The sequence below is a fragment of the Callospermophilus lateralis genome, chromosome 10, assembly GCF_048772815.1.
Source record: "Callospermophilus lateralis isolate mCalLat2 chromosome 10, mCalLat2.hap1, whole genome shotgun sequence".
NCBI classification, from domain to species: domain Eukaryota; kingdom Metazoa; phylum Chordata; class Mammalia; order Rodentia; family Sciuridae; genus Callospermophilus; species Callospermophilus lateralis.
Window position 1 is genome coordinate 76,323,119 of NC_135314.1, and position 24,091 is coordinate 76,347,209.

Consider the following 24,091-nt stretch of genomic DNA (forward strand, 5'->3'; position numbering starts at 1 on the left):
GGATAGAATTCAGTCACTGAGAGTGAGCAAGAAAGAAAATGTAGATTTTGGCAAGGTGTCCAAATTTTCAAAGTACCTATTATCTTTGGAAATTTCCTATTTGCGGTTGCAACTTTGGTATTTTCATAGTTAGTTTCATGTTTTCAATTAGGCCTTTTTGGTGTGTAAGCTAAAAGAATGAGGGTTTAATTCTAAATGCTTCCTAAAAATTGGGCCCTGTTGTTTAAAGTGATAATTGAGTTAGAGTTCGGTAAAGCAATCATTTTCTTGAATTACTTACTTTAAAATACTGCCAGATTTGGATTAGGGAGAAACCTGACCATGAGCATTCACCTTATGAATTTATTTCCTGATATAATCTTAGAAAACCAAGACAATAGTAGGTAATAATTCCCTTCATCATTGTTTTGACATAAATGGGATGAGCTGAATAGAGAATTACCTCCTCAAGTCACACTGTTACTGTTATCATTCTACATTGCCTTGTGGTCAGTACCATCATCTTCTACAGATTTTATCATTTCTTCCTAAAGCTTATTTTTTTCCCTGAAGGATGCATTATATAATTTTGTTTGTTTAATAGTTCTTTCATCAATTTCCTCCAGACAAGACATAACCCCACATTGGATTTCAAATCAGGAGTTATCAGGAGTTTGCTATGTACCTGATGGCATATTAGATATCAATATGTTTTTCTAAGTTTTAGAAACTCAGCACTTTCCTCTTCAAAACCCCCTTAAACTAAATGAGCTGTTGATGTGACTAGCAAATTATTTCTTTATATTCAATAGATTGTGTTCATATAATAATGCCTTTAAGCCATAACTTAATACTATTTTACAACTTCCAGAAGAATTAGAATCGGGGGGATAGGCCCATGTGAGTATTTAAATGCTTGTAACAAAGTACAGTGCCTATTCATGGTAAGTGCCCATCTTTCCCAGATTTGCCCTCAAAAAATACTCCAGTGCATGTTCAATTCAGTAAATACTGATTGATTTTTATATGCCCAGTTCTACATTTAGGGAAATAGGGATAAAAAGACAATTAGATATGATGTCTTCCATTGAACACAGTGCAGTGAAGAAAACAGGAATATCTATAAATAAGAATAAAATAAGGCAAATCTCAATGATTAGTGAGATAGTGATATAAGCAAAATACAATGAAACAATACATTCTAAATGTATGAATTGGAGAAGACAACATCAAGAAAAAGAGCTTTGAAGCCATTCTTAAAGAATAAGTAGGTATGTAGCTATTGATTTGTAAGGAATCAAAAAGTAAGGTAACAAAGCACTCGGCACTGTTGCTAAACTGCTGGAGTTCAGAAGGACTAAATTGCTGGCCATGTGGGCAAGATTAGTACAAGATGAGGATGTGAAAAGTCAATAGACTCAAATGGTTGAGGGTATTTAACATCATGCTGGGTACTTTAAATTTTTTTCTATAGGCAATTAGACATTAAAGTGGGCATGCTTTTGTTGTTTTTGTCATGGAGGTGACATAATTGGTTCTGTATTTTAGAAAGACAGTTGTGATTAAAACGTGGAGTATAAGCTGGCAAAAGATTGGTGACAAGAGATCATTGAAGAAGTTTCGCGCTAACCTAGAAGGGTGATTATGAATATTTGAACTGATAGTTGTAGGAAAGGGAATAATGCTGAAAGGCCTTTTGGAGATGGAATTGGTAAGACCTAGGAGTGACTGAATGGTACTAGAGAAGGAAGACACTCTCATTTCTAGCTGGGACAAGTGGCATATGATATTACCATTAATTAAGATGGGGAATATGGAAGGAGGAACAGAGGCTTGGGTTTATACCTGTTAGGTATACAGGGCTATAAGGACTCTCAGGTGGGGATGTCTAACTGGTTATTGAAAATGTTTTTCCATATTTCTAAATGGAAGTCAGGATTTGAGATGAGAATTTAGGAATTATCTTTCTAGATGGTCTTAAATCTTGGATAGCGTCATTCGGTAGAATGTATAGGCTGAGAAAACAAGAGGACAGAAATCACAGTTACATTTAAGAATTGTGAAGAGAAAGAGGAGTTGAGAGAGATTGTTGCCAAAAAAGATCTGAGGGTACCAGGGAGGTTGGGCAGGAAGGGATCTCAAGAAGGGAAGAGTGGCCAACAATGATAGTAAGATGGGGAGGGGTCAGAAGAGGCTACTGACCTAACAGTGCAGGTCTAGAACCTCATTATTTGTATCATTGGGCTGGATGCTTAGGAATTCAGCAATTTTCAGATTTTAGAAAGGTAAAAGTATATGAACACAATTGGTCACAAATATTTTGATATGTCTGCAGCGAGAAGTATGAATAGTCATACTACACAGTAATCATAAAAACTGAAAGTGCTTGGATCAGTTCTAGCCACTTTTTATTGTTGAGTAAACTTTTGCAAAACTATTTTCAGAGCTTCTTTGACTTCAGAACTATGAGCAAGGCATATCCACAGTGGGCCCATGATTGCAGATTAGTGAATGGCAGCCAGACTACAGTGGCTACAGAAGACAGCCAGAGACCAGGAAGCAGAGGCAAATACCAAGTGTTTGATTAAAGAAATGAGAGTGAGATGGTTTGAAAGGGAAGTCAAGGAATGGATTTTTGTTTTCTGGGTTTTGTTGTTGTTTTCAGGATGCTGGACCATTTGGGCAATTGACTAGGTAGAAGGGAAAGAACTCAGGAAGAAATGGAGACATGGACTGATGGTGAGAAATAGGAGATAATAGGAATAATGGAAAATAAAAAGTCTCAGAAGGGAAGGGAGAAAGGGTGTCCAAGAGCACAGGTCATACCTGGAAAGTGGGGCCAGAAGAATAGGATCCTGTTTCCTTTCAGACCAGTGTTAAGGATACATAGCCGAAATAAAGGAACTCATAAGTGCCTTCTTGTTAATTTATTTTTTCTTTGAAGTGTTACACTTTATTTAAAAAGAGAGTTAATATAATTGATTGGCCAGTTAATATAAATGCGAATTTGCTTAACATAATTAAGCCTACAATATAATAATGATAAGTATAAGGAAATCAAAACTGCCTCTCAAATAAATTATCATCATTACTTAGATTGATGAGTTGCACAAACCCCCCACCGCCCCGCTCCCGAATAGGCAATGTAGATTTCTAGGGATCGAGTTCTTGCTCAATTTAGGATACAGATGAATGTCACATAGGGGGGAAAAAAAGAATAATAACGTGCATTTCTTAGAACTGCAGTGGATCAAGTAGGAGAATGATTCATATCCCTTTCCTGTAAATATTTCTACTTCTTTCCTTTCCACTGATTTCACCTGCTTTAGAAAGTCTGCTGTGGCAGTTTATTAAATCATCACCTCATGGTTAGAAAGAGAAGGGCCAGTTTTAGCAGCTGGAATCCACATTACCCTAGCCTAAATTTCTCAGTAAACTAAAGCAGCAGCAAGTAATGTATTTACAGTATGGTGAATTTATTGGTAGCACATCTTTTCTTGGCTTTTTCTTCCTTCATCCAAGCTCTTCTTTGTATAGTCTAGTACTGTAATTAATTAGGGTGTTTATAAACTCTGGCTTCTTTGTATGTTCATGAATTTTGCAGAGCCAAATCGAAGTGCTTTCTCCTTCAACCTCCAAATAAATATTAAGTTTGATTTATGATTGGAAATTCCTCATATTTTAGTGTTTGAAACCCCCAAAGCAATATACAGCAAAGGTGAAATGTCTAGGATTGTGTAGATTTTCTCTAAGATCAGTTCTCCACTGATCATTTTGGAGTTCCCTGTTTTCTTTAAAAAAAAAAAAAAAAAATCTTGATTTTCAAATTCTCCTCAATGTTACACTTTAGCTCAGAGAAGTTCTGAGAGTTTCTGTTCAATCAACCAAACTCCACAACTGTAATTTAGCTGGTACTTAGTGGCATAGACTAAAAACAAATGTGGCATGCAAGTTAAACTACTCCCAAAAACAATTAAAAGAGAATGTCCATTATATGCCGCCTATTTCTACACTAAAAATAAAGTGGTGCTTGGCTACCTCATAATTCAAAAGCTTTCCCAATCTTACTTCTGAGGCAGAGTTCTAGCCTGAACACTAATTTTTTTCTAGCATCATGTAAGATTCAAGAAAATCACACTGGCTTCCCAAAGAGACATTGGTTTTTATGTAACCTTCAATGTAATAGGGAAATTTTTCAGTGAGAGTAGGCTCAAGGAAGTTTTCCTCACATTGAAACTGAGCCAAATAAGCGTTTTGCCCTGCTCTTGAAATGAGATTTTGGCATAGAAATGGGGTATGAACAATAGGCAAATTTAATATTTTCCCTCATAGGAAATAAGGTATAGGCCAGGGGCAGTGGCACAGCCTGTAATCCCAGCAGCTTGGGAGGCTGAGAAAGGAGCATCTCGAGTTTAACGCCAGCCTCAGCAAAAGCAACATGCTAAGCAACTCAGTGAGACCCTGTCTCTAAATAAAATACAAAATAGAGCTGAGAATGTGGCTCAGTGGTTAAGTGCCCCTGAGTTCAATCTCTGGTACCCAGAAAAAAAGAAATAAGGTATAAAGTTCCCATTCTATTTTGTGAAAATAGAGCCCAAGCATTAAAATTATACCAGGGACTGATATGAGTAGATCTATTGTTCACCTGTTTTTGGCTTTCCATATGCACACATGTCAAGCATGAAAATGCATAACGTATCAAGAGCCCCATCACTAAGGAAGGCAAACCGGTGGCAGCTAGCATTCACTAGCTTGCACATGCTGGTCTCTAATGACTGGCCAGTTCCTTTCGTTTTATTCTCTCCCCACAACAATTGTTTATGCCATTTAAAATGAAACTTTGCCCTCCCCTGAGATATTCCATATTTTTGTCTTTCTTGCTGTTTTCCTCAATATGAAGGCCATTTTATGCACTTTAGCAAAGATAATGTATTTTCTTTTTTTATTATTGGTTGTTCAAAACATTACAAAGCTCTTGACATATCATATTTCATAAATTTGATTCAAGTAGGTTATGAACTCCCATTTTTACCCCATATACAGATTGCAAAGTCACATTGGTTACACATCCACGTTTTTACATAGTGCCATATACAACAGATAATGTATTTTCTATTGCTGTCAGCAGGATTTGAGCATAAATAATATCAAATGGCAGCTAAACTCTCCAGATGAAAATTGACTTTCTGTTTGAAAATGATTTCAGGGAGACCTAGCTTCTTGGGTTGTGTTTAATTACATTAGCAATTTCACCCCCCCCCCCCACCACACACACACACTCTTTTTCTTTTTTCCTTCCCTCAAGTGGGGCTCCAAGGTAACTGTGACCAACTTTATTTCTGTTTACTGTTACTGGAACCTTCTCTACACAGTGGCATTTTTGCATTTTGAAGGAGGTGATCTCCTCGGCTTTGATCTTAACCATCATGAAAGTACATTTTCTTTCTTCATGCTTTCTGGGATGTGGATTCTGTTTACTCCAGGAATTACATAGTATTTTATCATATTTTTCTTTCAGTTTCGAAAGATGCACTCCTTCCCCATAAACCAGACCCTGAAGTTTCTCAGCATGAATCCGGTAAATTAATTACTTTAATTTTGGTTATAAAGCATATTTTTAAAAAATTATTCTTGTGGTAAAAATATTTTATGGAAGAAGTGGAGAAAATTGTAGACATAATTATATTTCTTTTTCTTTTTTAAATTTATTTATTCAAATTAGGTATATATGGCAGCAGAATGCATTTTGATTCATTGTACACAATTGCAGCACAACTTTTCATTTCTATGGTTGTTCATGAAGTAGAATTGTACCATATGTGCAGTCATACATGTACCTAGGGTAATGATGTCCATCTCATTCCATCATCTTTCATGGCCCCATCCCCTTCCCGTCCTCTCCTTTCCCCTTTGGCTGATCACAGTTCTTCCATTTTTCCTATGCCCTGCCCCCATTACGGATCAGCATCCACTTATCAGAACATTTGGCCTTTGAGTTTTTTTGGACTGGCTTACTTCGTTTAGCATGGTATTCTCCAACTCCAGCCATTTAACTACAAATGCCATAATTTTATTTTCTTTTAATGCTGAGTAATATTTGTTGTGCATCAGTATATTTCTTTGGGGAAAATTTAATCATATAATCTGAAAGATAAATGAAGGAATAGTATATAATAAGTTTATATTCCCTGAAAGTATGTTAATTGAATGAAAGATTATATTAAAATTACAAAACATAATTATGAACTGAATCAACTGTTTTACCCCTTTTCAAAATATAAATGTAGCTATATTATGACAATGAATATACTTTGAAGTAAAAAATAGGTATCTATTCAAGTTTTCCACAAAATGATTGTGAATGAGATCTTTAAAGTTTAAGTTTCCTGACTGGCACCTAAAAAATGGAATTTTCTCAAGTTATAGTTCTTAAGAGAATGTTCAAATGATTAAATGGATGCATATAGAAAATATAGAGACTATTTTGACTTTGTCAGGTAGGATGTCTCATATATTTCTTTGATTTGCTTTTGGCATAGTTCTACAACCTGTTACCTTTAGAATCGAGCCTCCAGAGACAACAATAGGTAATGGTTTTCCCAAAATAGCCAACTCTAAATGTTTTCTTTACTACCATCAAGATTGCAGGTCTCTCTCGATTGATCATAATTGAAACATCGTTCCTTCTCAACCCATCTCATCATTTCATTCTTATCATCACTCTTTCTGAAATAGAGATGCCACGGCTTCCCTGTTATAAAGGCTTTGCTCTGAAGATCAATTTAAGATGGCTCATCACTGAGTGCATCCTCATCTACCTCATTTATCTTCATGATTCCACCTCACAGTGCCCATCTATTTAACAGTTCCTGCTGAGTTAGTGGTTCTCAGTTGTAGCGTTACAATATGTTAGCATGTGACAAATTGGAAAGGTACTGTAGAGAAATTATTATTCATACCATTCAAAATGCTGAAAATTGCCAGTGATTTACTTGTAAAACTAGAAAAGACATAAAATTATCCTAACAATTTTGTAATTTACTCTGCTTACTTCGCTGGTAGGTAGAGGAATAGAGCTCTATCTAACAGATCAGAACTATGTCTTACCCATACCCCATCTTGACCACGTATTCTCATAGAGCTGGTTGAACATAGAATGTCATTTATTATGTGTCCTAAAAAATGGGGAAAACAGCTGAGAACCATTATTCTATTATTCTATAATCATGTTCCTGTGAGTTCTATATATACTTAACTTTCTTCTTCATCACTTATATGACATTTTCCCTTTTCTATTTAAAATGAAGGAAACTTACAAAATACCATTCTGGTGTGGTGCTGGCTTTGAATTAAAAGTTTACAACATTGATACTTTTCTCTTGCAGTTCCTTTAGAGACACGAGGCATCCCTTTTATACCTATAATTTCACCAAGTCCTAGTCAAGAGGAACTACAAACCACCCTGGGTAAAGTTTGTTTTGATATTTCAGTCTAATAAGTAATTTACTTTTTAGGGATTGCCTAAGCACAATATGCTTATGGGTTATTTCCCAACAATAGAAGATCTCTTTTTATCATTATAACAAAAAATACCTGCTTCATTTGATAATTTACAGTAACTGTATGTTTGTCCTTCTAATATTCATGCTGATTTTCAATATAAAAATTTCAAGAATCTTGAGAAAATTTCAACTACAATGAGCCCTTTATATCCATGGATTCGCCATCCATGGATCCAAGTAACCTTAAATCAAAAATATTACCGGGCATGGTGGGGCATGTCTATAATCCCAGCATTTAGGGAGGCTGAGACAGGAGGAATGCAAGCTTAAAGTCAGCCTCAACAAAAATGACATGCTAAACAACCCAATGAGACCTTATCTCTAGATAAGGTAGGGCTGGGGATGTAGCTCAGTAATTGAGTGCTCCTGAGTTCAATCCTTGGTACCAATATATATATATATATATATATATATATATATATATATATATATATATTCTTTAAAAAATTGTGTCAGTACTAAACAAGAGTTTTTTCCTATTTCAAGTTGAATTCACTATATCAACTATATAGATTGCATGTACATTATAGTAGGTATTACAAGTAGTATAAAGATTATTTAAAATATATAGGAGGATGTGCACAGGTTATAGAAATACTAAGTCATTTTACATAAAGGATTGAGCATCCGTAGTGGAGAGTCCTAGAACCAATCTCCTGAAGATACCCAGGGATTACTATATTCTAAGAAGAAAAGTGTTCTTAGAGCAAAGCTGTACTTTTTTTTTATTTTTCGAAATTTGTGCTGGGTACGGTGGTGCATGCCTGCAATCCCAGTGGCTCAGGAGGCTGAGGCAGGAGGATCATAAGTTCAAAGCCAGCCCCAGCAACTTAATGTGGTCCTAAGCAACTCAGCGAGGCCCCAAGCAATTCATTGCTCAGTAAGACCCTGTCTTAAAGAAAATACAAAAAAGGCTGGGGATGTGGCTCAATGGTTAAGTGCCCCTGAGTTCAATCTACAGTAACCCCCGGCTCTCCGTGCCAAAAAAAAAATCTGACCAAAATCAGACAGCTAGTGTCAAAGCCATGCTTAGAAACTTCATTCTTAGTCACTAGAACTCCCAGCAGAAGCCCAGTGATACACATGGCAATGAGTGTGGTGGAAAAATGAGACTACCCCAGGCATTGGGAAGGTGTCACCGAGAAGTTGACATTGACACTGGGTGCTCAAATTGAGAGGAGAGTTCAAGAGGCACAGATCTAAAATGTCCTTTAAGTTAAAGACAGATGGGAAAGAGGCTCAGGGCAGGAACAGCAGCTAGACTGCTCTACCAAGCATGCAGAAACACAATGAGTCAGGAAGGCCAAATCATATGAGCTGAAAGTGCTTTCAAAGGACTCAGATATATTCATTGTACAGGAAACTGATTTTGCCTGAGTCATGGCTAAAAATGAACCAAAAAGAAAAAGTTTCCAGTCCATGCATGTGGGTTCCTTTGTCCTGTGCTTGCTGTGTCGTACACGAATGTCTATTAAATTTAATGTCTATTAAAATATTAAAATTGAATGAGAATATATCCTTATTGTTACCAAATGCTCATCTGTTCTAGCATATGCCTGGAAAAAAAAAAAGTACTTTTCAAAAACAACCACAGGAAATACTCCCTAGTTTTTAAATGTGTCTTGGTTTATTGAAGGAGGAACCATCACCTGCCAACTATCATAAGTATCTTCTTTGTGAGCAGACTCAAGAGAATAAACTGGTCAAGAAGGCAGTATATTACTTACACCAAGTATTTCTTTGGATCCAGTATGTGGCAAAGTGAACAATGTAATTTGTTATGTCATTATGATGTAAGAATTTTAAAATAATACCAGGTAGAAAAATTATTATACTTACTTTGTCAGAAGTGTGTCTGAATGTCAATAAAGGTACACTTTCTTTTTCACATGAGGAAAACAGAAGAATGTTTATTCTTATATGGTATAAATATACGTATTTTCATATGACCTAATTTTTTCATAGCTCAGCTAAATAATTTGAAGATTTTTGGAGCAGGAAGATAAATATACAGTTAAAGGTCTTTCATACATAACTACATTTAATAGTTACATGTGGGGTCATAAAACAGTGATCCTAAGCTAAAATCTTTTGGAACTTTTTATAGTAATCATTAAAATAATAACACAAGGCAATCAATATAATAAGAATTATTAAAAATGTACCATTGACTGAATTGTCATTATAAAGCATCTTTTTGAATAGAATTCACCCTTCCATCATTGCATGGGGTGGAAAAGAGCATGGGTGGGTTGTTGCTGTTGTCACTTTCACTGTGATAATCATTTCAGATGAGGCATCTTACTGTGTTTCTCCCCAGAAGAAACAGACCAGACCACCCAAGAGCTCTTCACAACTAAGATTCCAAGAACAACTGAATGGGCAAAGACAACTCAGGGTAATACTATTTCCCCACCTCTGGAGAATAACATTTCCTTGTGTTTTAATCAAGAATGAAATTTTCTTTTCAGGAGATATTTTCTCATCCCAGTCTGTTACTTGCCTTTTTTTCATTTTAAAGGTAGAAGACATCAGCCAAATCAGAATACTTAACTGAGTATCAGTTGAATGCAGGGAAGACAAGTTCTTAGTTTAAGCTTTATTTCCAATGTGTTATCTACTGCTTGATGCAATTATAATGAAATCTTTCAGGGTTTTTCTTCCTTTTCCCAGTTAACCTTAATGGGCGTCATTATTCCTTGCTTCAACTTCGTGTGTCACACTTAATCAAGAAGAAAACTTTATTATCTCCTCCTTGCCCTTCCCTTCCCATCACTCTTTTCCTCCCTATCATACATCTCTCCCACTTGATGAAGCATATTGATATTGCATCCTAAGGGGGAAAAAAACTAGTTTTGTGGTATTTATTTTTCGTATTGATACAGCACTTACTGACCTTCATTGACAGTACGTCTATTGGCAGTGGAGGGCAAACGACATACTGTTCAGCTACAATGGACCAATCAAATTTTACGAATTTGATCATCTTCATTTCTGTGAGCTATATCAGCTTGATATATACATATCTCTTGTACCCTCTTCTTGTCAGCTCATTGAATTTGGTTTTTGTTTCAGTACTGGGGATTGAAACCAGTGGCACTGTGCCACTGAGCTCCATCCCACCCTTTTTCATATTGAGTCAGGGTCCCACTAAGTTGCCAAGGCTGGCTCTGGATTTTCAATCCTCCTGCCTCAGCCTCCCAAGAAGCTAGAATTACATATATCCTCCTGAGTCACTGGGGTTACAAGTGAGAAAATAAACTATTCATAAGGAAAAAATCTTTTTTTAATGATGACAGTATTAAAACATCCAAGGAGTTTTTCTGTGACTTCCTACTTGGGGGAATGAACTCACCTACACAAATCTCTGTTTTATCTTCATGCTCTCAGAAGTCTCTTCTTCCTTATGTTTTTTTTCTATTCTACTTGGGTTATAACCCTTGGGGTTTCCATTGTTGCTGTGTTGTTGTTGCTTTAATGACCCATTTGCCCATCTCAATTAAATGGTATCAAGCCAAAAGCAAACTTACTTAAGGAGTTGGGAAACAAGTTTATTGTTTATTGTTTATACAATTTGAGGGGGTCAATTCGTGGATGAACTTTGATATAACAAGAATAAATGATAACAATAAAAAAATCTAATTATAAGGTACATACTTTTTCAGAGGGATAATATTTATCATAAACAAATATGACTAAGACTGTCCAGGGTGCAGGCAGTTCCTTTAAAATCTCTAAATCTTGTTTGTTTGATTTAACTTTTTATTATGTCTTAAATTTTCGCTATTTATTAAATTTGAACTTAGTAACCTTCTATTTATTTACAAATATACACAGAAGTCAGAAGCAAAATATAAAAATAGCCCCCTCACATCCCCATTACCAGCTTTAACCATTAACAGCAGATGGTCAATTCTACGACATCCACATTCCACCCTGATTTTAGTGGTCTCCCCCACTTCTGTTTTTGCAAATCTCTTTAATGTGTTGCTTAATAGATGTTTGCATTCTCATAACCTAGCACAATGTTTTTGCAGCAAAATATATAAATATTTACAATAAGCAAGATAAATAAAGACATTCATTTAGCTCAGGCTGTGTTGCCAAACATGAAAAACATTTTAGCTTTTGAAAGCTTCACAGATTTTTTTTAGGGTCAATCATAGGCCTGCTCTTTTGTTGCTTGGCTTTGACTGTAATGGGAATGTCAATACTGTGTCATCATTACTAATATGTATGAAATTTTTATCAAATTCCTTCTAAAATATTTTATTAGATATGAGTTCCACTGATTATTCTGTATCTGTGGAGGCTCTTATATAATTATATGGATTATCCTAACAAATTTATACAAGGTGTTCTATTTTATTTTTTTTATCATGTACTGAGGATTCTTAGTTTGAGCTTCCACTGTGCTGTCCCTTGATTCATGCTTCTTTGGATTCGTGCCCAGAATCTTTAGAGTGGACTCACCTGGGATCTATTTGTAGACAACAAAGAACAGGAGGAAATAACCCATCTTCAGGGATGAGAGGAGCATCCACACCTAGGCCATTCCAATAATCCTGTTAGAGAGTTGAGGGTCAACTTTGATAAAGGTGTGCTGTGTCACCTCGTAAGCATGTGCCCGAGCACCTCAGGAACAGAAGATGGTACATCACTATTGAAAGTCATGGAGTAGAGATGGAATCGTTCCCCTTGATCCATGTGGCTTTGTGATCTCCAAGCCCTCAGCAGTGGTACTCCTCGTACCCTCAGCATGAGCCCACAAGTAGAATCTCCAATACTTTTTCCTCTGTGGCAGCCTCCCTGCGGTGTCTACTGAGACAATTTTCCTGCAAGGTGCTGTAACTCCTTTCCTTCCCCTTCTTGTCACAGCCCACTGTAGGGGTCCACCTAGCCAGGGGCACTGTGGAAAATTCTGATTGTTTCACTTTCAACCCTGAATCCCTCCCCGACCCAGGGAAGGCCATGTTCTCTCTCCTTTCACCCTCTAACTGGGCAGAGCATGGGTTCTTCAAAGTGTGCTCCTGTAATTGCTGTTTATTTTGATGCTGTCTTCATACAGTGTTTTTAACTTTATTTTAATATTTATTTTCATAAAATTCACATTTAGATATGAAGCCACCTTTGTATACTATTTATTTTTATTATAAGTCACTAAAACAATGTGGCAATGTCTATGCAGGTACATTATCATAGTTCCTTTGTCTGTCTTTTTTTCTTTCTTTTTTTTTAGTTTAAAATTGAAACCCTAGAGCAGTTTTCTAAAGGCCATGCTGTATTTGGTCGAGTAACTCTTAGCTTAAACTTATATTGTATTTCAGCTCTTATTTAAAAAGTGAGTTCTAGATTTAAGAGACAAACTAGAACCAAAGCTCTGATCCCATAGCTGATTATTTTTGTGCTCTGCTCTGATCTCTTTCCTATCCAAAGTTTTAATATTCATATATTTTTTAGAATGACACAGAACCATGATCCTTGTATTTCTTTTTAAACAAAAACAATTGAAGGTTCAAAGGGATTTATATGAAAAGCTGAAATAGGTTAAATTGACTGCCACTTCTACCACTTTCAATGAAAATTGAAAAAAAATTAGCAAATCATCATCAGGCATTCTAAGGTCCGTAGGAATTAATTCTGGTTTGGGGAGGGCGTACTAGAGATTGAACTCAGGGGCACTGAGCCACTGAGCCACATTCCCCGCCCTATTCTTTATTTTGTTTAGAGACAGGGTCTCACTGAGTTGCTTAGTGCCTCTCTTTTACTGAGACTGGCTTTGAACTCACAATCCTCCTGCCTCAGCCTCCTGAGCCACTGGGATTATAGGCATGTACCACCGCACCCAGCAGAATTTATTCTTTATAACATTTTTAACATGTCTTCATTCTGGTCTCTACCCTTAGGAAGGCCCAAGCTGAGCCGCCAGAGAATTTCAGGATGCCTCTGGTGTTGTTGGCCTGCAGCATGGCAAAATCCTGCTCATCACAGTCTTTACATTGGAAGCTTATGAATGAACTATATTATAGCCTATTTTGCAGGTGTATTTTTTTTAGCTCAGTAGGCAAAGCATTTCTGATTTATGGTTATATAAATACCCACTCAAAATGTGACCAAAATCATCAAAATGATGTAACCTACATACATAGTTTACAAGAAAATTTTTTCCAGTCTTAGCTGAAACATTACCAAGAAAGTTGGTGGCAGTAGGCGGCGTGCAGTATGGGGGCACAGTGGGCAAGTAGAGAAGAACCCAGGTGGGAATGACCTATTACAGAATGAATGCACACTTTAAAACTTTAGGAAGTGAAATATTTCAATGTCTTCTTGCAAATGTGCCTACTTACAATGATCAGCCATTTATTCATTCAGCAAGGCTTTATTAGGTGTCCTACATTTGTGGGCCCTCCAAAACAGGGGCAGAGAATAAGCAGGTAGTATGTTGGTCTCATGTCTTGCCCAAGTTCTTCCTCTTTGCTTACCTTTCCTTTATGGGTAGGACACCAGACATCATTTTATTTCATTCCTACATATAGCATTGTGGATGACACTCACTGTGTATTCATTTCAGAGTTCATGAGCAAAGACAATTTGATAAAGACCAAATGTTCCTATTCTACTCTTCTTACCTATCAAAAAAAATTATTTTTTTACCTTTAAAGTTTCTTTTCTTCTTTGGCAAAATCATGTTCCATAGTAACTCTTAATGGAAAGATGTATGTATGGATGCATGGGTACATGGACAGACAGAGAGAGATGGCTTTTATGTTTGTTATGTTAAGTAACATTCTGGTAAAAATTAATGCCCTAGGAAAATGTGGCCAAAATGACTAATCTTTAATACACATTGCAAATGACCTTCTTCATCCTGTATGCATCTTTGATTTTTAGTCATGAATATTTACACTTGTTTTGCATTCCTTTAGCATGAAGTCTGTAATGCATAATTGGACATTACAGCACATTCTTTCTATTTACATGCAAAAAGTGTACAAGTTGTTAGTCCCTAGGCTGATAAGTGCCCATCTAGGTAACTTTGAAATATAAGTTATTAAATATAAAGTGTTTTTTTTTTCTATTTCAGCACCACATAGATTGTATACTACTCCTGTGAGACCCAGAATACCTGGCAAACCACACATCAGACCTGGTAAATTATTTCTGTTTCTCTGATGACCTAAATAATCATCAGGCTGGTGAAAATATGAAATGAATTGAAACAACCAAATTCACCAAAGGTGTATGGGGAATATATATCCTTAAATTGTGACAAAGGGCATGCAGAAATTATAATCCTTGTGAAGAACAGAGAGGTACTGACAAATCCATGGAAGCTAAAGGACGTAATGAAAGTTTTCCATGCTTGTTTGGATTTAGAGACCACTATGGAAATTTATTGATATAAAAGTAGCTTTCAAATGGTGTTTGGGCATTACTCACACACACACTTTCAATTTTCCATGACAATTTCAAATGTTATTTCTCTCTTTAGAAAACATGGTTTCTTCTTAGTGTAAAAGGAGAATATTTTTACTTGATTCCTTTAGAGGATAAAAAATCCAGGGTTCTGAATAAAGTCATAGTTACATTTTGCTAAATATTTTAAACTTACTAAATTCTCCAAAGGTCCTAAGATATCCCTCCATGAAACTGAAGGAGATGTTAATGGACAGACTTACATGGTCCATTTAAATTGCTGCTATGCTAAAGCCCAAATTCAATCAAAGACTGGTGTTTTTTGTTCTTTTTCATTGTGATCCTAAGGAATCTTCTTAAAGTTCTAATTGATACAACCCACAAAGAAATAATCTTGCTCAATATATTTCCAGGCATATGAGAGAAAGAAGAAATAATTTTTAAAAAATTCTTTGGTGTATAGAAAGCCCGATATTTTGGCTGTAATCTTCCAACTCCTAAAATTAATTGGGCATAGAAATCTTATGTAAACATTTCTATGTGACTTTTGTGTCACAATAGCTGTTGATGTGTAACTGCATAAACATTACTACAAAATATATAAACAGTAACAATAATGGTTGACAGTGGTTTAATTCCTTGCCTAGAGGTACAGTTGAAGAAACTAAGCTGCTGAGAAAAAACTAAGATTCTGAGAAAGGGGGGTTCAAAGGCCAGCAATCTGGCTCCAGAGTTGGCTCCTGTAAGCACAATGCACTCGGCGCTCTTTCTTAAAGAGTCTCCTCACTGGACCATGATGCAGATGCTCTCTTAAGGTTTTGTAGTGCTATGAATTTGTATAGAACAGGAGAGAAATTTAAATGGTTTCATCTTAGTATCCAACAGAAGATATGTGCAAGGACTATTCTAGTGAAACATCTGTACTAGAGACTTCAACAAAAGGACTACCAACTAATGATTATGAATTGAGGCTTTAATAATAAGTACACTTCAGGTTTGGGGTTTTCATTAGATTTATGTAGTTCTGATCTTCCTTAAGTTCTATTTTTGGATGTATCACATGTGATAAATGTATCAAGGTAAGTATTTCCCACTTAGAGTTATAAAATCCATTGCCAGTTTATTTTCAAGTCAAATATTGAAACCCAGTTATCACCTCAGTACAAATTCAGGACTCTATTTCCAAATTTAAGTCTATGATTTTTGTACCAGAATGTGGTCTCTAGATCCTGAACAACATTTTTTGGTAAGCCATCATTTTTTATTGCCTGGTTAAACGACTTCCAATTCTCTGTGAAGTTTTGTTTTCCTTGGCTGCAAACTTTTAATAAAAAGACATCTAAACTATTTATGTCCCACTTCATTGTAGTTCTGAATAGGACAAGACCCATTAGACCCAAGCCCAGTGGGATACCCAGCAGGAATGGAGTCGGAACAGGTAATAATCACAAATTTATTTCCTTTTGATCCTGTCAAAGCAATAAAAGTTATTATTCATTTTTTTAATAATTTAGTTGAATTTACACTTCATTTCTTTTTGACTGGCTTTGGAAATTCTTTGTAAAACTGGAATTCAAAGGTATAATTCATTCCAAAATCAAAACTTCAAATGTCTCTAAAAATATCAAAGAATGTTTCACTTTTCTAAACTCAGCCCACTAAATTAGCTGCCATATACAATCTCACTTCTTAAAAAGAACCTGATTAAATATGAATAATTGAATGAGAATAATGAAAATGGCTGTTGTCACTAATTTCAAAACACTTTCATCCACAGGGATGATCTTTCAAATCATCCTTACTTGATTTTGAAAATTATAATTTCTCACAAGTACCATCATAATTTTCTTAAAGACCTGCATCTGTTAGCAAGCTGGAATGTGAAATTTAAACAAGAAGTAGATTAAATCAGCACAATTAGCAACTGATCACTGGTTACAGACATATTAATGTTTACAAATCATTCAGTGATTTGTAAATGATCATAAATGACATAGCCCTAATTGGGTCAGTTCTGTTGGGGCAAGCTCAGTTATAGATAATTAGGGCACTGATATGATAAGAGTTTAAACACCCATCCTACTCCATGGATAAATAACAATTAGCTGCCTTATATGGGATTATATCATCCCCTTGAAATATTTTTAATAGTTTAATTTTTATGCTTATGTAAAACATAGAAATCATAATTTATTTATTGTGTATTTATTCAATCAATCCATGATGGGTTCCTAATGAGAAAGAGATATAACACTTAAAATTATTTAGTCTAAAAATCATCTAGATTTTCTTTAGAATGTGTTTTTTGTACTTTTGATTATTATGATATCTGAAATTTTAGGAATTTGTTTCTCTTCAAATAATGAAGCAAGTATTATAAAATATAAAAATCAAGAAAGCATTCTAATATCAAGTTGTGCTCAGTTGTACTTTTGATTCTTCCCAACGATAGGATTAAGTAGTACATAATTTCTTTGATATAAACAATCTGACTCTAAAAAGAGGCCCTATTTCTCAGTTCCTTTTGGAAGGAGGATAAGTACAAATTTTTCAATATTTACATAATTCCTTGGAGACTGCATAAGTAAAAATAGAAGAAAGCATTTATATGTCAACTAAGCAAATAAAAGAACAAATACAATTGCTAGCATCACACTTGAAAGCCACTAGCCTTCAGTATAATCAAACATGGATCCTTAATTACAAACTGATAGTTGTCTTTCAGAGGGTAAAATAGAACATTTGTATATTTTAGCTTATCAACAATGTGAACATTTTTACAGAGCCACTTGAATTGAACAGTGAATGGTATCTAGTACCTTCTTGCATGTTCTTATCCAATATGACTTTGAAAGGATAATATCTTAAATCATTGCTTTTTCAAGTTAGTCACTAATAGAAAATGGACTTATGTTCACAGGTAAACAAAATGGAATTCATTATTTCCATGTTCCTTGTTCCTCTTTCATCTCCAACCAAAATTTATTTTACATATTGTCTACTTATTACCGTCTGTTGGGTTTCTCTGTCAAGGAAGGATTTGCCGATAACCAACAGGGAGAAAAGTCAGCAGAAAGCATTGAGTCGTTGTTATCTCCTTCAGAGACAGTCTTAGCTGAGAGATCCTTGAATAAAGAGCTGGTGGCATATCTCCATGTCTACCACAATAATGCCTAGCGACCAAATGGGATTTACTCCCAGAAATGGAAGGTTGGCTCAACATTTAAACTAATGTAATTCAGTAATAGAATAAAGAGAAAAGCCATATGATCAACTGAGTGGATGAAAAAGAAGGCTCACTGGACAAAGTTTAAAATTCATTCATGATGAAAATTTGGCAGTTAAGAATTTTTTTAAAAGTTTCCTTAAACTGACTAAGGGCATCTATGGGAAGCCAACAGCTAACATGATATCTAATGGTGAGTGACTGGATGTTATTCCAAGATTAAGAATACATCATGGATTCCTACATTTATCACTTCTTTTCAGTATCATAGTGGAATGTTGGGCCAGTGCAATAGGGCAAGAAAATAAGTAAATGGCATCAAAGTTGTAAATCATAAGTACTATGAATATCATAAAGGAAAGTTTAACAGCTCTGAGATGTTTGCAAATGTGTTAAGAAATTGGTGATCTAAAGAAAAGTTTTAAAACATTCTCTCCAGTTTATAGATTTGCCATCTCTACCTTCCTTTGATTCTGTATAGTTTTTATCTGCCTTACTTATAGAAATGAAGCTGTTTGCATTGATATCCTTTATTGACACAATTCTGCTATCTCACCCACACTCTCTTCTAGCCGTTATTATTATTATTATTATTATTATTATTATTATTATTATTTTGGTACTGGGAATTGAACCAATGAGCTACACAGCCTTGTCCTTCATATTACTTTAATTTTGAAACAGAATCTCACTAAGTTGCTGAGGGTCTCACTAGATTGCTAAGGCTGGCCTCAAACATTGCAATCCTCCTGCCTCGGTCTCCTGGGTTACTGGGATTACAGGCATATTCCACCTCACTCCAACAATCAATTCTTGTTGAGAGACTATTTTTGTGTCAATGGAGTTCATGCTCAACTGTGACAACTTTCCCAGAATATTTATCTTTATTACCCATCTCACATACATTTTAACTGTGATTTTTCTTATTGAAGTTTTCAGCTCAGATTTTAAAATTAAATTACATTTTAAAAATTACATTTAAAAATTAGTTGATAAAGGATGGGTTCAGGGTCTATATTCTTCATGGTCTTAAGTCACCTAAGGTTGTATACTTGGAAGATAAAAGAGAAAAAGGAGGGACAAAGGAAAAAAAGAAAGATTAACTTTGAGACCTAAAGACTATAGACCATTGACTATTGGGGTCTCTCTAAAAATCTTTCAATAATTCCATTAGCCTTGGGAATCAAGCCTCACTTTTTATTTCTTATTTTATAACATCATTACAGATATTTGCCCTGCAGTATGTTTCTCTCATACCTACATGTACAAATTTTCCTTTATTTTAAAGTTAGGAAGTAGCCTGAAGAGGTTGAGATTTTAAATGGGTCATTTTTTTTTTTTATTATTCTACTTTTTCAAAGTTTCCACAGAGACATCTCAGTTTAGCTGGTGTGTTCCACATATTAGAATCTTCTAAGTTGGTGAATTGGGACAGAGATGGTATAGCCTATAAAGTTAAACATATTTACTATCTGATCCTTTACAGAAAAAGTTTACCCACTGCTCTGCTGGACTCTCTCTGCCTTTCTCCCAGAAGATGGCTATTGCTAAACTGTCTAGCTATTCTCTCTCCAACCAGAATTTATTGAAGGGCCATTATGTGCCAGGCAAAGCATAATTCTGAAGCCATCTTGGCACATGTGATTTGGCAGATACTGTTAAATACCTGAACCCCAGACTCTCTTTCTCTACATCCTGATGAGGAAACCATACTTTACTGCCCCCACATAGAGTATACTTCACAACAAGAACCCAGATTCCTTGGGGTTAGAAATGTGTTTTTCTGGTCTGTGACTAAATCTTCCAGGCTACTGGCTCATTGCCCCTGAAATTTTAGCCAGGTGCCAAGAGTTGGGGAAAGGGTGCAGAGACCAATCATCCATTAATATGGCCCCTTTTTGGTCACAGGGAATGGAGTTACTAATGCATATGAAAATTGATTCCCAGTCTGTTTGTTTGCAAAGTTTTTGTTACTATGGCTAAAAATACCCATACCCTTACTTCATTTTGGACAAAAACTTAATTGCTAAGTGGTGAACTATGTAAATCCCAAGATTTTTGGAGAGGCAGTTGGGGTCGCATGCTGAGACTCAAGTTTTGGTGCTTCCAGAGCAGACTGTGCTCTTTAAAAGATGTGTCGATTAATCCTACTTGGGGGAAAAAGAAGTCACAGCCTTGTCCAGACTGTCTGACTGAGAGCCAATTCCTGAAGATCCTTTTTTCTGCAGTATCTCTTTTACTGGCTTCCTTCTTTCCCCCTCCTGTCTTTGGCCTTCATTTGCTCTCCTCTGACTCAGGGAAACAGAAGTTCACTGATCTAATCCGACCTGGAGCTCAGTTTCCTATCCCAAGCACTTTCCACTGAATCCCACAGCTGCCCTCCCCCCCCACCCCGCCCCCCCCCTTTTTTTTAAGGGCCCTTTCCAGTGCTTTCATATACTGCATAATCTTCTATCTATTTTCAAAGACTGGAGAAGGTCCAGCTAGCAGCTGATATGCTATTGATTTGGGTACTTACACCTAAGGATTCTAACAGTATGATGGCTCTTTCTTCACCTGTACAGAAAATAAAAGGAAATGTCTTAGTTTCTTTCGATTTTTTTTTTTTTTAATGTCTGTTTTTCCTTCAGAGCTGGGGATCAAAATCAGAGCTTATACATGTTAGGCAAATACAACCACTGAGCTACATCCCCAGCCCAATTTCTCTTTTTGATTAGAAAAAACACATGGGAATTTATATCAGTCATCTCATTCATATAGTAGCCCAGCAGAATTTTGGATTCTCTCCAGGGCCTCTCAATCTTCAACTCATCTGCTCCTTTGAGGACTTACCACTGTGATTTGGTGAATCTGCGTGTGTTTGGTCAGGGACGGCTAAAAGCCTGTGACCATTTTCTGAGGCCTCCACACTAGTAGGATTGGCTAGATAACAGAAGCTTGCCAATCATGGCCATCAAGCCCCACCATATATTGGTGGCATCTCAACTTACCCAAGAGAGTACAGACTTCTCGGGTTGTAGTCATTCAGAGTCAGAAGTAGAAGGAAGGAAACAGGAGGATCTAATGTTTGAGAGAAATGCTTTGGACCCAGGAATAAGTGGTTCTGGATGCCAGTACCTCTTAGCTGTGAACCCTTGCACAGATTGCTTAATCTCCTCCTTGCCTTTGGTTCAAATCAGGTCATGGATATGTAAGGTGCTAGCACAATATTGCATCAAACTACTTTGTTTTTCAAGGGTAGACAGCTTCGGAGAATGGCTGTGAATAAGGATCTACTCAAGGCACAGTCTAATGGCCTTCTGGAGTACATTAAAATTCATTTTACCCTCACCAAGCCAAGTTATGCTGGTGGCACAAATGGAAGTATTTTCCATTCCCTTGTGCCATTCACAGAGTAGCCACTCAAATGGGCCAGTTCCATTACCCCTGTCAGTGGAGCACAGGAAGACTGTTTAGCCATGTGTTAATCATGCCTGTGGGGTGAGCCACAAAATAGTCATTAGCCCCAGAAACATTTTTTCCTACCACAAATAATCAACATTTGATTCATGGTTCCATCCAAACATTCTCCATGATTTTATAGATTTATCTCTATTCAAGCAGCAGAGAGTGTGAGATTGCAATATTAGGTTCCTCCCTGAATTCCACAGTTAATGTGGAAATATCTCAGTTTTGGAAAGCAAAGCCTCTGTTGTATATTTAATCAGTGAATCTGCTTACACAATGGATGAGATTAAGTAAGTAATATCCTACCACAATCCATGGAATATACCATTTAAAACAGGACTGTTGTCATTCCTTTTTTACTGTGGTGGTATTGCTAATGTACCAACTAGTAGATTACTTTCAGATTTTGTTCTTATTTTTAATATGTAAATTATAGTCAGGTCCTCAGAATAGGGCTCTTTTTTATGTTGAGTCATTATGGCTAAAGTGATACTTACTATTTAGATTCTAAATAATGTCTGTTTCTCTTCTTTCTTAATGAAAACTGTCAGCCACATCAGAGAAGATTATTTTTAATGTTTTAAAATGATAATGACAAAAACTAAGATGAAATATTCCCTGCTGTAGGGAAGCTATCCAATTCAAGTCTGTATATTTAGGTGAATGACCAAGTAATAACTACCAGGTTGTGTTTGGGGAACTTAGGAGACAAAAAAAAAAGTCACACAAAACAATTTTCAATTTAGTTTCTTCTAAATAATAATTTGGAGTTCTAGGCCTATCCAGGGAATTCCAAAGTTAAAAATATAGTTGGCAGCCTCAACAGCCTGATAACTGAGGTCAACTAAGGAACATTTTAAAAGTTAATTCATTAAGTATAATCCCAAACATATTGGAATTCTAAGGTATTTTAATTGGCATGGAGGAATTGGAGGAACATTTTTTTCAACCATAAAGTGTACTTACAAATACTGGCAAAAAGTAGTTACTTGCCGTAGATGAAATTCTACTTGGTAAAGCAATACCAACCAGGAAGGCAGTACAGAATAAGTATCATGGAAAATTGTGACAAAACCACAACCTCCAATCCAATGCTAACTTTACAGAAAAGATATAATCAATGAATATAAAACTAGGGATCTTTCTCCTTCTGCAGATAGTAGGAGCTAATTAAAATGTGGGCACAAAAGCACCAATACCCCTGCTCTGCCAGGAACGCACATCACCACTGACAGATCTACCAAGTTCCCATGAAGAAGGCTTAGTACATTATTACCATGTATTTATTCCTTCTCATATTTTCTTGTCATAGGAACCAAGCAAGCACCCAAACCATCAGGTGCTGGCAGAAATATGTCAGTGGACTTCACCCACTCCACAAAAAAACCAGGTAAGGAATAAGACGCTGACTACCTCTCAGCAGCTCAGCTCTGAAAACATGCACAGTGACAGTAACTGCAGTAGTATTAGTTCAAAAACAGCATCATCCCCTCACAATGTGTCAGAGCCAGGTTAACAGTTCATGCATATTGCTAGAGAAACATTCCAAAATATTATCTTTGGAGGAATGAAAAGTGCTCTAAATATTAATAAGAACCCATAAAGGGGTACCAATTTAATAAGTACTTTCTGTAATGTTCGTAGGGGCCATGAGGAACAAATAGGAACAAATGCTGCAGTCACTGTGGGTTCTAGTTTTTATCATGCTAAAGTTATGTTCTTGTATGATTCATTACCACAGTCTTTGGAATGAAATTCTTTACGTTCCTGATTTGAGAGTATGCTGTATGTAAATGTAATAGGTAAAATTAGGAAGTTGGCAATTCAGACTACCTTTGTTTTTTTAAAGGATGCTGGTGAGAATAGTCTTGCACACAATTGTCTCTATCACCGTCTTCCTGAGCAAGTGCATGCTCCCTCCTCCTTTTTCTTCCTCCCTCTCCTCCTCTGTTCTCTCTTCCTTTCTCCTTCTCTCCATTTATCTCTCCCCACCCCCAATATCCTAGGAAGTACTTAAAGCCATGGGGCATTTTCCTGGATTGACAATTTTACTTGAAGATTTTAAAACCAACATAAATAATACAAAGAAAGAAATTTTAAGCTATAACATAAGACTTAAAGTTTGGGTTAAGGTGGACTGCTCCAAAAACTTTAAACTTGCCAACTCTTGTGCAAAATAGACACCTTTGTTCAAATTATTAAAAGGTATCTCTTTCTCCTGCCCCTACAGACAGGCCAGTTGGAAAAGTTTCCTTCCTCTGGGCTGGCAGCCTAGTGACAGAGCTATCCAGTGGGAAAGCAGAGTGGGTGTTAAACTTTAGCTCCCACTTCTATCCCCTAGCCAAGAGTCCTTGTGCAGTTAGCAGTCACCAAAGTGGTTAATAGTGCCCCTGCTCTCCACAGGCACAGGATTCTTGTTTCTGCCATTAGGGCTACTTTGGTATAATCTCTTGAGAAGTTC

The 24,091-nt window shown here is 36.2% G+C and overlaps 1 protein-coding gene across 12 annotated transcripts in view; it reads left to right on the plus strand.

The window, feature by feature from the left end:
• The window catches only part of Abi3bp (ABI family member 3 binding protein), a 238,438-nt gene that overhangs the window by 183,353 nt on the left and 30,994 nt on the right, over positions 1 to 24,091 (plus strand). For 9 of the 12 annotated variants that reach the window (XM_076866958.2, XM_076866961.2, XM_076866963.2 and 6 more), the window contains 7 exons: positions 5,498 to 5,557; positions 6,519 to 6,566; positions 7,365 to 7,445; positions 9,862 to 9,939; positions 14,626 to 14,691; positions 16,327 to 16,395; positions 22,943 to 23,020. In XM_076866958.2, the coding sequence (XP_076723073.2) occupies positions 5,498 to 5,557; positions 6,519 to 6,566; positions 7,365 to 7,445; positions 9,862 to 9,939; positions 14,626 to 14,691; positions 16,327 to 16,395; positions 22,943 to 23,020 (480 nt within the window). The remainder of the gene's footprint in view (positions 1 to 5,497; positions 5,558 to 6,518; positions 6,567 to 7,364; positions 7,446 to 9,861; positions 9,940 to 14,625; positions 14,692 to 16,326; positions 16,396 to 22,942; positions 23,021 to 24,091) is intronic. The other 3 variants (XM_076866960.2, XM_076866970.2, XM_076866959.2) reach the window with 2 other exon arrangements.